Genomic DNA, 12480 nt, shown 5'->3' on the forward strand with positions numbered 1-12480 from the left:
CGAGACTTGAACTTGGGACCTTTGCCTTTCGTGGTCAAGTGCTCTAGTTGTAGAGCACTTGCCTGCGAAAGGCGACAGTCCCGAGTTCGAGTCTCAGCCCAGCACACAGTTTTAATCTGCCAGGCAGTTACTATTGACACAGTTTATAGAACTGGCAATTGCGACAGAATGCAGAACGGTTGTACTGTCACAAACATTCATGCCACATAGTGACTGTGAAGACAAAATGAGGGATTGGGCCTAGTGCAGAAGCATATAGAAATCGTTTTTCTCCTCTCTTCACACATGAGTGGCAAAGGAAAGGAAATGACTGGCAGTGGCAGAAGGTACTCTGGCTGTGCACCTTATGTTGGCCTCTGGAGTGTGTATGTAGATCTAGATGAAATTCAGGTGTGTCCCAGGCATATGTTTTGGGACCCTTCTGTTATTATTGTGTGTTAGTAACCAGATAGACCTCAGATTTTTTGCAGATAGTGCAGTTATTTTTAATGAAGTACTGTCCAAAAAAAGCTGAAGAAAGATCCAATCAGAACTTGACAAGATTTCTTCTGCAAAAATTGTCAGCTTATTTTAAGTGTTCACAAAAGTAAAATTCTGTGCTTCACAAAACACAAAAAAATAGTTTTCTGTGACTGCAAGATCAGTAACAGTTCAGAACTTTCAGCTTGCACAAATACTTGGATGTAATGATTTGTAGGGGTATGAAATGGAATGATCTCATAGGCTCAGTCCTCAGCAAGTGAGGTGGCAGTCCTCTGATCATTAGCAGGATACTAGGAAAATTCAGTCTGTGTATAAAGGAGACTGCTTGTGCATCACATCGCAGAATGTTGCTCAGGTGTATGGGACCCATACCAAAGCTGACTAACAAGTGACATACGTTTGCAAAGAAGAGCAGCACAAATGAACATAGTTTTGTTTGACTTGCAGGAGAGTGTGACAGAAGTGTTGATAAACTTGAATTGGCAGATGCTTGAAGATGGATGTCAGTTATAGCGTGAAACTTGCTTGCAAATTTTTACACACCAATAGGGCCTCGCATTTGGGGGGACAATGGTTCAAACCTGCATTCGGCTGTCCGGATTCCCTAAATCACTTCAGGCAAATGCCAGGATGGTTCCTTTGAAATGGCACAGCTGACTTCCTTCCTCATCCTTCTCTATCCCGATGGGACCAATAACCTCGCTGTTTGGTCACCTCCCACAAATCAACAACAACAATGCAGAAGCTAGAGATATTCTTTATCCACTACGTATTCCACTCACAAGCATTGTGAAGGCAAGATTAAATTAATTACAGCACCCATGGGGGCCTTTAATACCTGGTTCGCAGTGGAGCGAACACTTGTGAATGAGCAGCAACAAATGAGAATTCTCTCTGGTGTAAGCAGCAGGTGAGCACAGGCAAACATCTATTGGTCATGTTCAGTGTGCATTTGCTGCTCACCCATGCTTCACTGGCCATTGGCCTTTGAGCAAACTGTTGACGGAAGTCCACATCATCTCTGCTTCAGCACTGACAGCAGAGAGAGCTTTCATCTGCTGTCATTGTCTGCAATTTTGCATGGGAACTACTTTTGTTGTTGAAATGAGTTGGATAAGTGATGGATTGGTCTAGAGAGAATGTAATTTTGGTAGCAGAAGAAAGTAGACATCATAGATGTTAGTTTGATCCAAGAAATCCACAGTACAAATACTGAAGAAAGAAAATATTATTTTAAAAAATTGCCAAAACATTCATAGTTCTAACTGGAGATGTGAGAGGGGCCATAAATTTATTAGATGCTTCTATTAGTTAGGCGAGAACAGACTGAATAAGCACAAGCGTTGTATTTCTTTTTACCGGAAATAAACAGCTCACTATTTTTCTCTGAAAGTAAATGAGTATGAATACGATTCTCTTAGCCTGATTAAAATTAAAAATGACCAAAAGACCTGCTTACATCCATAGTGGCTGTAATTACATGGCTGATGTATCTTTTGTTTTAGAGGTTTTTAATTTTTTTGTGATCAGTCTTTCTGCCCTATAACGACCTGTGTAGCAGATTTTATCAAGCATCCTATGTGACAATTTGTATGCATATTCCTCTTTTCAATTCCTCTTTTCATTCACATTATCTTTCTTATACCTACTTTAATAACATGCTTGAAGTACTTTGTGTATATCACTTCAAACATCAACTAGTATGCAGTGTTACATCTGTTGAAATGTGACAACTTTAGCATAATTGTCTTTAGTTGCTAATTCTGACAGTGTAAATATTAAATTAAATATCAATATTAAATTAAATATGACCTTTCTTCAGGTTATGTTGGTCATTAGTAATTACTGTTCGGCTTTTAAATATCCAACTCAGTTGTAATGAGAAGCATTCAAAAAGTGTCAAATGATATTGTTATAATGTCAAGTTGAACACATTTATTTTGAAACGACACGACACATATAAGTCACTGAGCAAGTTGACAAAGCAAGACATGTGATCACGGTAACATTCGAATGAGCACTGAGTCTAAGTCCAGCAGCCGCTGGCTGGCTGGCCGCATAGGTGGCGCGGCTGTTGCATGGCTGGCAGACAGCGCCGCATGTAGACGACGCACGTAATTGTGCGGCGGCACTTTGAATGATCGGCGAGTCACAACACTTTTCCCCCCTTTCAAATTTTGCACTGGTCTTGATGGAAGTGGCCTGTAGATTGCTAACGTCCATAGGTGTTGTTTGACTGGCCGTAAAGTCTCGAGGAGGAGGCTTCCCACACGGACGGATGTGTCGCCGATGATACCGGGTCGAGATGACAGGAGATGTAGGGGTCGAATCGGCTGGGGCCCCGTGCAACAATCTGCCCATTGCGGCAAGTCCAGTAAATATAATAGGAGACATGGGCGATCTGTCGGCGTCCATAGGAGAAGGAGGCGAGTAGATAGGATCTGACAGATGATGGTCATCCAGTTCCTGCATGGGCATGTCTCCTGGTAGTGTCCGTTCTTGTACTGGCACCGAGATGACGGTGAGAGTGATGCATTGTGAGTAATGAGAGATGCCAGGACCCCGAGCATCAGGTAGAGCCGAAGGTGGTGTAGCGGCATTCGGAACAGGCGTTGCCGGCACACAAGGCCGAAGCTGGTCCGAATGATGCACTGCAACACCCATGTCTGTCTGGATTTCATACAGGCATCGGCCCCGGTGTCGTAAGATGTGGTCCGGACTCCATTTTGGCCGCCTGCCATATCCCAGTACCCAGACAAGGTCGTCGGTGGTGGTGAACCGGCCAAGCGAAGGCACCCGCGGCCGTGAGGTGGAAGGCCGCAGAAGATGAAGTAGCGTGCGGGGCTGTCGGCCGTGTAAGAGCTCATCCGGGCTGTGGTCACCCATGGAGGTGAAACGGGAAGAAGCCAGAAACTGGAGAAGCGGATCATCAGCAGCAGAAGAAGTCAGAAGTTTCCGCATTTGAGCCTTAAATGTGCAGACCAGTCGTTCAGCCTCACCGTTTGATTGTGGATGGATTCAGAAGAGGCAAATTGTGGACCATTATCAGTAACAAGAGTAGAGGGAAGGCCTTCCAAAGAAAAAATGCGGGCAAGAGCACTTGTGGTTGCCGCGGTGGTAGGTGACGTGCAACGGACAATGAAAGGAAAGTTAGAGTAGGCGTCAATTACGAGGAGCCAATAAGTACCTAAAAAAGGTCCCACGAAGTCAGCATGAATGTGCTCCCAGGGCGTCTCAGGCGAAGGCCACGGTGACAAAGATGACTTCGGGGCGGCGGCCTGTGACGCACAAGGGCTCCAGGCAGCGACCATGTGTGCTATTTCAGAGTTGATGCCAGGCCAATACACATAACAGCGCGCCAGAGATTTTGTGCGAGAGACACCCCAGTGCCCTTGTTGAAGAAGGCGCAAGACCGAAGCACGCAAAGATGCAGGTACCACAACACGCAGCGAAGCATTGTCGGTGGAAAAGAGGATAACACCATCCCTAGCTGTGAGGCGGTAGCGCAAAGCGTAGTAGTTCTGCAACGGGTCAGAAGTCTTAGCAGACGGATGATCTGGCCAACCCTTCTGAATACAGCGTAAAACCCGGGAGAGGGTAGAATCAGAACCCGCAGCAGCCGCCAGCCGGTCCCCGGTGATGGGGAATCCGTCCACAACCCACTGCTCGGCAACATCCAGGTGGAAACACAAAAGTTTGTCCCTATCGAATGCCAGATCAGAACCCATGGGAAGGCGAGACAGTGCATCAGCATTCGCATGTTGAGCCATCGGCCGCAAATGAATCTCATAATTGAAACGAGACAAGTAAAGAGCCCAATGCTGGAGGTGGTGTGCAGCCTTGTCGAGAAGTGACGATGATGGATGAAACAAGGAAACAAGTGGTTTGTGATCCGTAACAAGATGAAATTTGGACCCATAGAGAAAAACACCAAACTTATGCTTTGGCCAAAGCTTCTTTTTCAATTTGAGAATACTTTTGTTGGGCATCCATGAGTGTTTTGGAGACATAAGCAATGGGTTGTTCAGAGCCGTCAGAAAAACAGTGTGCAAGGACTGCACTGACCCTGTATTGAGAGGTGTTCTTGGCAAAAACAAGATGTTGGCCAGGTCGATAAGTAGCGAGGCACGGGGCCTGTTTCAGCATAGTCTTCAATGTCTGGAAAGCCGCATTGCATGACGCGGACCAGTGAAAAGGCACGGAAAATGCACATTTTTATGCAACAGGCGGTGCAATGGCTGAGCCACTGAAGCAGCAGACGGTAAAAACTTGTGATAGTATGCTATTTCCCCCAAGAAGGCCTGCAGTTCCTTAACAAATGTAGGGCGAGGAAGGGCATTGATCGCAGCGACAGTTTGCTGAAGTGGACGAATACCATCCCGAGAGAGTTGAAACCCCAAGTACGTGATAGATGCCTGAAAAAATTGTGACTTCTGAAGATTACACTTAAGACCAGCAGTCTGTAGGACATGAAAAAGTGTGTGGAGGTTCTGAAGATGTTCTTCTGTGGTGGTGCCAGTGACAACAATGTCGTCGATGTAATTTATACACCCAGGGACAGGGAGCAATAATTGTTTCAAGAATCTCTGAAAGAGAGCAGGGGCACTGGCAACCCTGGATGGCAATCGTTGGTATTGATAAGAGGCCGAAAGTCGTGTTAAGAGCCAGAAACTGCCGGGAAGCAGCGTCGAGAGGAAGTTGATGATAAGCTTCTGACAGGTCAGTTTTAGAAAAATACTGGCCTCCCGCATGTTTAGTGAACAATTCTTCAGGTCGGGGCATAGGGTAAGTGTCGATGAGGCATTGCGCATTTACAGTGGCTTTAAAATCGCCACAGAGACAAATATCACCATTGGGCTTAGCAACGACAACGACAGGAGAGGACCACTCACTGGAAGTGACAGGAAGCGGTGAGATGATCCAGCTCCCGTTTTACCCGATCACGAAGGACCACAGGAATGGGCCGAGCCCGAAAAAACTTAGCTGAGCAGTGGGTTTGAGCGTGATATGAGCTTCAAAGTCGTTTGCACGGCCTAACCCAGGAGAAAAAAGGGACAAAAATGTCATCGACAAGGAATCCAATTGATCATAAGGAATAGCATCAGAGACGATATTGACAAAGTCATCTATGGAGAACCCAAAAGCGCGAAAGGCATCAAAACCAAAAAGATTCTCTGCGTTACTCTGGTCAACCACAAATATGGGAACAGTGCGAACGCGGATTTGTAAGATACCTCAGCATTAAATTGTCCCAAGAGAGAAATCTTCTGTTTATTGTACATCCGTAATTGCCGAGTGACGGGTGATAGGAGTGGTGAACCCAACTGAAGATACGTCTGAGAATTAATGATAGTGGCAGCAGAACCAGTATCCACCTGCATGTGAACATATCGACCAAGTATTTGGACAGTGAGGAATAACTTCCCTGAAAGGGAAGAAGTACAATTGACAGACAACACAGAATCAGAATCAGCGTCATGTTCATGAACATCATGTATGCGGTCAGATTTGCAAACGGAAGACACATGACCCTTCTTTTTGCAATTGTGACACACAGCCCAACGTTGAGGACAATCCTCATGTGAATGTTTCGTAAAACACCATGGACATGAAGGAAGTTGCCGACGGTTTTGCTGCAGTTTTGTAGAGGGTTGTTTATGGTTAGGCTGAGGCTGAATGTGGTAGCGTACGGTGGCCACATCGGCCGGCGGGGATGCACTGCACGCGTTGTCAACAACGCACAGAGGTTGTATCTCCCCGACGTCACCCCACGCCTCTATTTGTGCACCAGTGGCGCGAGAAATTTCAAAAGACTGCCAATGGATAGGACTTCATCTAGAGTCGGATTTGCCAACTGAAGGGCACATTGCTGAACTTCTTTGTCAGGCGCCGACCGGATAATAGCATCCCATACAATGGAATCGGCATAGGCTTCTTTGTGAACGTCAGTAACAAATTGACACTTTCGACTGAGGCCGTGAAGTTCAGCAGCCCAAGCGCGATAGGATTGATGCGGTTGTTTTTGACAACACGAGACACTACTACATGCGTTTGTTTTTGAAAATAGACAGACAAAAGTGAGCACATTTCAGCAAAGGACAAAGACGCAGGATCTTTCAAAGGAGCCAATTGCGACAACAATCGATACATTTGAGGTAAAATCCATGAAAGAATCAGAGACTTACATGTTTGTTCGTCCTTGACATGAAATGCCAAGAAGTTCTGTTGAAGACGTTTTTTGTAATCAGGCCAGTCTTCCGCCGTCTCGTCGTAAGGAGGAAAAGGAGGTATATACAACGACGAGAAATGCCCCACATTTGATGCCGCGACGAAATCGCAAATCGCCGATGTTAGAAGCATTTGCTGTTCAATGAGACCTTGCAATAGTTGCTCGACAGTAGCCATGGAAACCTGTGGGTCACTGATGAAAAGGAAAAATCCCATCCTCATCACCAATTGTTATAACGTCAAGTTGAACACATATATTTCGAAACGACACGACACGTATATCACTGGGCAAGCTGACAAAGCAAGACATTTGAACATGGTAACATTCGAATGAGCACTGAGTCCAAGTCTATTAGCCGCTGGATGGCTGGCCGCTTAGGTGGCGAGGCTGCTGCATGCCTGGCAGACAGTGCCACATGTAGACGACGCGCGTAATTGTGCAGCGGCACTTTGAATGATAGGCGAGTCACAACAGATATATGTTCAAAGGTTTGGAAGAATCGTAAGAGAGACTAGAGCTGCAGTTCTGTGTTAAGTGCACTACCGTCACACATTTCATGCTTATGAACAAATTCAGGTTCCTGCTTTCTTCCTTTGCTATGCCATTTTGCTTGGTTTGTCAAACACAGCTGTTTCGCTATGCAAAACATTCCTACTACAGTATCAGGCTTTTTGATTGTGGCTATAACTAGTGTTTTATTGAGTGAAATGTGAGAATTATTAGAGTGGGAAAAAAATAAAAATAAAATAATAAAAAAGAGTAGCAGAGTTCATAACATTGTAAGGTTGGCAGGTTGACAAGTTTTATTCATTCTCTTCTATTCCCTCCAGTGGAAATGCTTGTTTATGGACAGAAGAGAATGGTCGTGAACAGTGGTCAGTTATCTGTGAATGCTTTATTTGCTTGTGATTGCTTGCATTCACCCTGGTGTAAACAAGGCTCAAGCAGTCATTCTTTCTGCATTTCGTACCCAATTGGAACAGGAAGAAACCCTGACATACGGTCCCATGCTAAGCATCTTCAGCCATGCACTTCACATGGTTTCCAAAGTATGAGATGTGTTAGCTTGTGAGGGTGCCAAACTACTGCATATGTAATTTGCTACACATTGCAAATAAATCTTGGGTGGTGGTCATGACACCACTTAACCCTTGCAACACCTAAGGGGGTGGGGGGGGTGGGGGAATTTATTGCACCTTTTGAAAATGCTGTAATCTTGTAAGTTACATAATAGTTTAAATATTTGAAAAAAATATTGTTTTTAATGAATTCTTCTACCAGGATTAAATTTAACCAAAAAATTTAAGTCTTTGTTCTGTGTTTCTGTGGATGATAAATAGTTTGGACAAGAAGAGAATAGAAGCTTTCAAATTTGAGGCCTTACTTAAACACCAATGTTGTTGTTCTTGTGGTCACCAGTCCTGAGACTAGTTTGATGCAGCTCTCCATGCTACTCTATTCTGTCCAAGCTTCATCATCTCCCAGTACCTACTGCAACCTACATCCTTCTGAATCTGCTTAGTGTATTCATCTCTTGGTCTCCCTCTACGATTTTTACCCTCCACGCTGCTCTCCAATACTAAATTGATGATCCCTTGATGCCTCAGAACATGTCCTACCAACCGATCCCTTCTTCTAGTCAAGTAGGGCCACAAACTCCTCTTCTCTCCAATTCTATTCAATACCTCCTCATTAGTTATGTGATCTACCCATCTAAACTTCAGCATTCTTCTGTAACACCACATTTCGTAAGCTTCTATTCTCTTCTTGTCCAAACTATTTATCATCCATGTTTCACTTCCATACATGGCTACACTCCATACAAATACTTTCAGGAACTACTTCCTGACACTTAAATCTATACTCGATGTTAACAAATTTCCCTTCTTCAGAAACGCTTTCCTTGCCATTTCCAGTCTGCATTTTATATCCTCTCTACTTCGACCATCGTCAGTTATTTTGCTCCCCAAATAGCAAAACTCCTTTACTACTTTAAGTGTCTCATTTCCTAATCTAATTCCCTCAGCATCACCTGACTTAATTCGTCTACATCCCATTATCCTCGTTTTGCTTTTGTTGTTGTTCATCTTATATCCTCCTTTCAAGACTCTGTACATTCCATTCAACTGCTCTTCCAAGTCCTTTGCTGTCTCTGACAGAATTACAATGTCATCAGCGAACCTCAAAGTTTTTATTTCTCCTTCATGGATTTTAATACCTACTCCAAATTTTTCTTATGTTTCCTCTACTGCTTGCTCAATATACAGATTGGATAACATCGAGAAGTGGCTACAACCCTGTCTCACTCCTTTCCCAACCACTGCTCCCTTTCATACCCCTCGACTCTTTATAACTGCCATATGGCTTCTGTACAAATTGTAAATAGCCTTTCGCTCCCTGTATTTTACCCCTGCCACCTTTAGAATTTGAACGAGAGTATTCCAGTCAACATTGTCAAAAGCTTTCTCTAAGTCTACAAATGCTAGAAACATAGGTTTGCCCTTCCTTAATCATTGTTCTAAGATGAGTCGTAAGGTCAGTATTGCCTGACATGTTCCATTATTTCTACGGAACCCAAACTGATCTTCCCCGAGGTCGGCTACTACCTGTTTTTCGATTCGTCTGTAAAGAATTCGTGTTAGTATTTTCCAGCTGTGACTAATTAAACTGATAGTTTGGTAATTTTCACATCTGTCAACACCTGCTTTCTTGAAGTCTGAGGGTATTTTGCCTGTCTCATACATCTTGCTCACCAGATGGTAGAGTTTTCTCAGGGCTGGCTCTCCCAAGGCTGTCAGTAGTTCTAATGGAATGTTGTCTACTCCCGGGGACTTGTTTCAACTCAGGTCTTTCAGTGTTCTGTGAAACTCTTCATGCAGTATCATATCTCCCATTTCATCTTCATCTACATCCTCTTCCATTTCCATAATATTGTCCTCAAGTACATCAACCTTGTATAGACCCTCTGCATACTCCTTCCACCGTTCTGCTTTCCCTTATTTGCTTAGGACTGGGTTTCCATTGGAGCTATTGATATTGGTACAAGTGGTTCTCTTTTCTCCAAATGTCTCTTTAATTTTCCTGTAGGCAGTATCTATCTTACACCTAGTGAGATAAGCCTCTACATCCTTACATTTATCCACTAGCCATCCCTGCTTAGCCATTTTGCACTTCCTGTCGATCTTATTTTTGAGACGTTTGTATTCCTTTTTGCCTGCTTCATTTACTGAATTTTTATATTTTTTCCTTCCATCATTTAAATTCAATATTTCTCTCTTACCCAAGGATTTCTACTAGCCCTCGTCGTTTTACCTACTTGATCCTCTGCTGACTTCACTACTTCATCCCTCAAACCTACCCATTCTTCTTCTACTGTATTTCTTTCCCCCATTCCTGTCATTTGTTCCCTAATGCTCTCCCTGAAACTCTGTACAACCTCTTGTTTATTCCGTTTATCCAGGTCCCATCTCCTTAAATTCCCACCTTTTTGCAGTTTCTTCAGTTTTAATCTACAGTTCATAACCAGTAGATTGTGGTCAGAGTCCACGTCTGCCCCTGGAAATGTCTTACAATTTAAAACCTGGTTCTTAAATCTCTATCTTACCATTATATAATCTATCTGATACCTTCTAGTATCTCCAGGCTTCTTCCAATTATACAACCTTCTTTCTTGATTCTTGAACCAAGTGTTAGCTATGATTAAGTTATGCTCCGTGCATAATTCTACCAGGTGGCTTCCTCTTTCATTTCTTACCCCCAGTCCATATTTACCTACTACATTTCCTTCTCTCCCTTTTCCTACCATCGAATTCCAGTCACCAATGACTATTTAATTTTCATCTCCCTTCACTATCTGAATAATTTCTTTTATATCATCATACATTTCATCAATTTCTTCATTAACTGCAGAGCTAGTTGGCATATAAACTTGTACTACTGTAGTAGGCATGGGCTTCGTGTCTATCTTGGCCACAATAATGCGTTCACTATACTGTTTGTAGTAGCTTACCCGCACTCCTATTTTTTTATTCATTATTAAACCTACTCCTGCATGACCCCTATTTGATTTTGTATTTATAACCCTGTATTCACCTGCCACTGAACTTCACTAATTCCCACTATATCTAACTTTAACCTATCCATTTCCCTTTTTAAATTTTCTGACCTACCTTCCCGATTAAGGGATCAGATATTCCATGCTCCGATCCGTAGAATGCCAGTTTTTTTCTCCTGATAACGATGTCCTCTTGAGTAGTCCCCACCCGGAGATCCGAATTGCGGACTATTTTCCCTCCAGAATATTTTACCCAAGAGGATGTTATCATCATTTAAACACCAGTATCTCTTTAAAAAGTATGTTATGAGTAGAAGTCAACAATAATTAACAATTTTTTAAGGTATTGCTCGTTATTTATAGTGTATTCATATTGCTAAGGTGCTAAAAGATATTTTCAGGTTCAGGATCCTATTGACATGTCAGTACTTCTGTAAAAAGTATGTCATTGATCTAAGTCAACAATATATGATTTTTTAAAATTCTTTTTTCAGGATGGGCATAAAGAATCCCACCACCCTCAACAATGCAATTTTTGGAAAATGCGTTGGTATTTCTAGGATTAATCATGCATATGGACATTGTAACAAACACACATAAATAACTCTGTTTACTTTTTTTCAGTGTTTACCAGAGTGGGAGGAGCCCGAAGGCCTTGATAGCGCACAGGACCCACTAAGTGGCACTGTGGAGGTGAGTGTGTCTTTTGTATTGTTTTATTTATCTGTGGGTAACTGCATTGCATAACATAGGACAGTAATTTATTTACTTACGTGTTTGTTGATTGCCTGTGGGGGAAAGAGGAACAGCTCTATATAAATATAGCTCAAGTGACGAGCCAGTACTGCGCAAATAGGAGAAAGCTGAATTATGTATGGAATACATAGAAGAGTTGTACAAGGGAAATGAGCTTGAAAGCAACATTATGGAAGGGAAAGAGGAAGTAGATGAAGATGAGCTAGGAAATTTGATACTGCAGGAAAAATTTGACAGACCTCTGAAATGTGTAAGTCAAAACATTGCCTTTGGAATAGATGACATTCCCCCAGAAGTGAGCCAGCCATGACAACTATTCCACCTGTTGTGTAAGAAGTTATGAGACATGGCACATACACTCAGACTTCAAGAAGGATGTAATAATTCCATTTCCAAAGAAGGCAGGTGACGATAACTGTGAATACTACCAAATTATCAGTTTAATCATTGGTGTTAGGTCTACAACTTTGTTTCTGGTTCAACTTTGCTTCTGCTATTTTGCACTTTCGTTGGAGTCATGAATGACAGTGGTCAAGTTAGGCACGTTCTATACACCTACGTCATGAATGCTCCAACAACCACAAGCACTCGGAACACTACTGAGCACTCAGTAGTGTTCTGAGCACTCTGCTGTAAATGCCGTAGCTAATGCAAGCATTAAACAAGATTGTAGCGAGTTGTTTTGTGAATTTCGATTCCATTTGTTGTGAGTTGTCATTGCTGATTGTGGTGTTAAGTGCTAATTTCTGCATAAGTAAACGAGAGACATAATTTGCAGGATGTAAGCTTTCTTCAAGCAGAAAGAACGCTCACACACATACCGCAACTTTCGACTGGAATTGTCAACAGTGCAATCTCTGTACGTGCCTCGACAGGCGTGAACTGCCATTGTTTGTGGATCTGACTATAGATGTCTGTAGTGCCAAGTGGTGGTTCAGTTGGTAAGTTGTAAGCGTAA

General features: G+C 42.9%; 1 protein-coding gene across 4 annotated transcripts in view; it reads left to right on the forward strand.

Annotated features, from left to right (window-relative positions):
• The window catches only part of LOC126210653 (zinc finger protein 501-like), a 401685-nt gene that overhangs the window by 100027 nt on the left and 289178 nt on the right, over window positions 1–12480 (forward strand). For all 4 annotated transcript variants that reach the window (XM_049939982.1, XM_049939983.1, XM_049939985.1 and 1 more), the window contains exon 5: window positions 11391–11459. In XM_049939982.1, the coding sequence (XP_049795939.1) occupies window positions 11391–11459 (69 nt within the window). The remainder of the gene's footprint in view (window positions 1–11390; window positions 11460–12480) is intronic.

This window comes from Schistocerca nitens, chromosome 10 (assembly GCF_023898315.1).
Source record: "Schistocerca nitens isolate TAMUIC-IGC-003100 chromosome 10, iqSchNite1.1, whole genome shotgun sequence".
NCBI lineage: Eukaryota > Metazoa > Arthropoda > Insecta > Orthoptera > Acrididae > Schistocerca > Schistocerca nitens.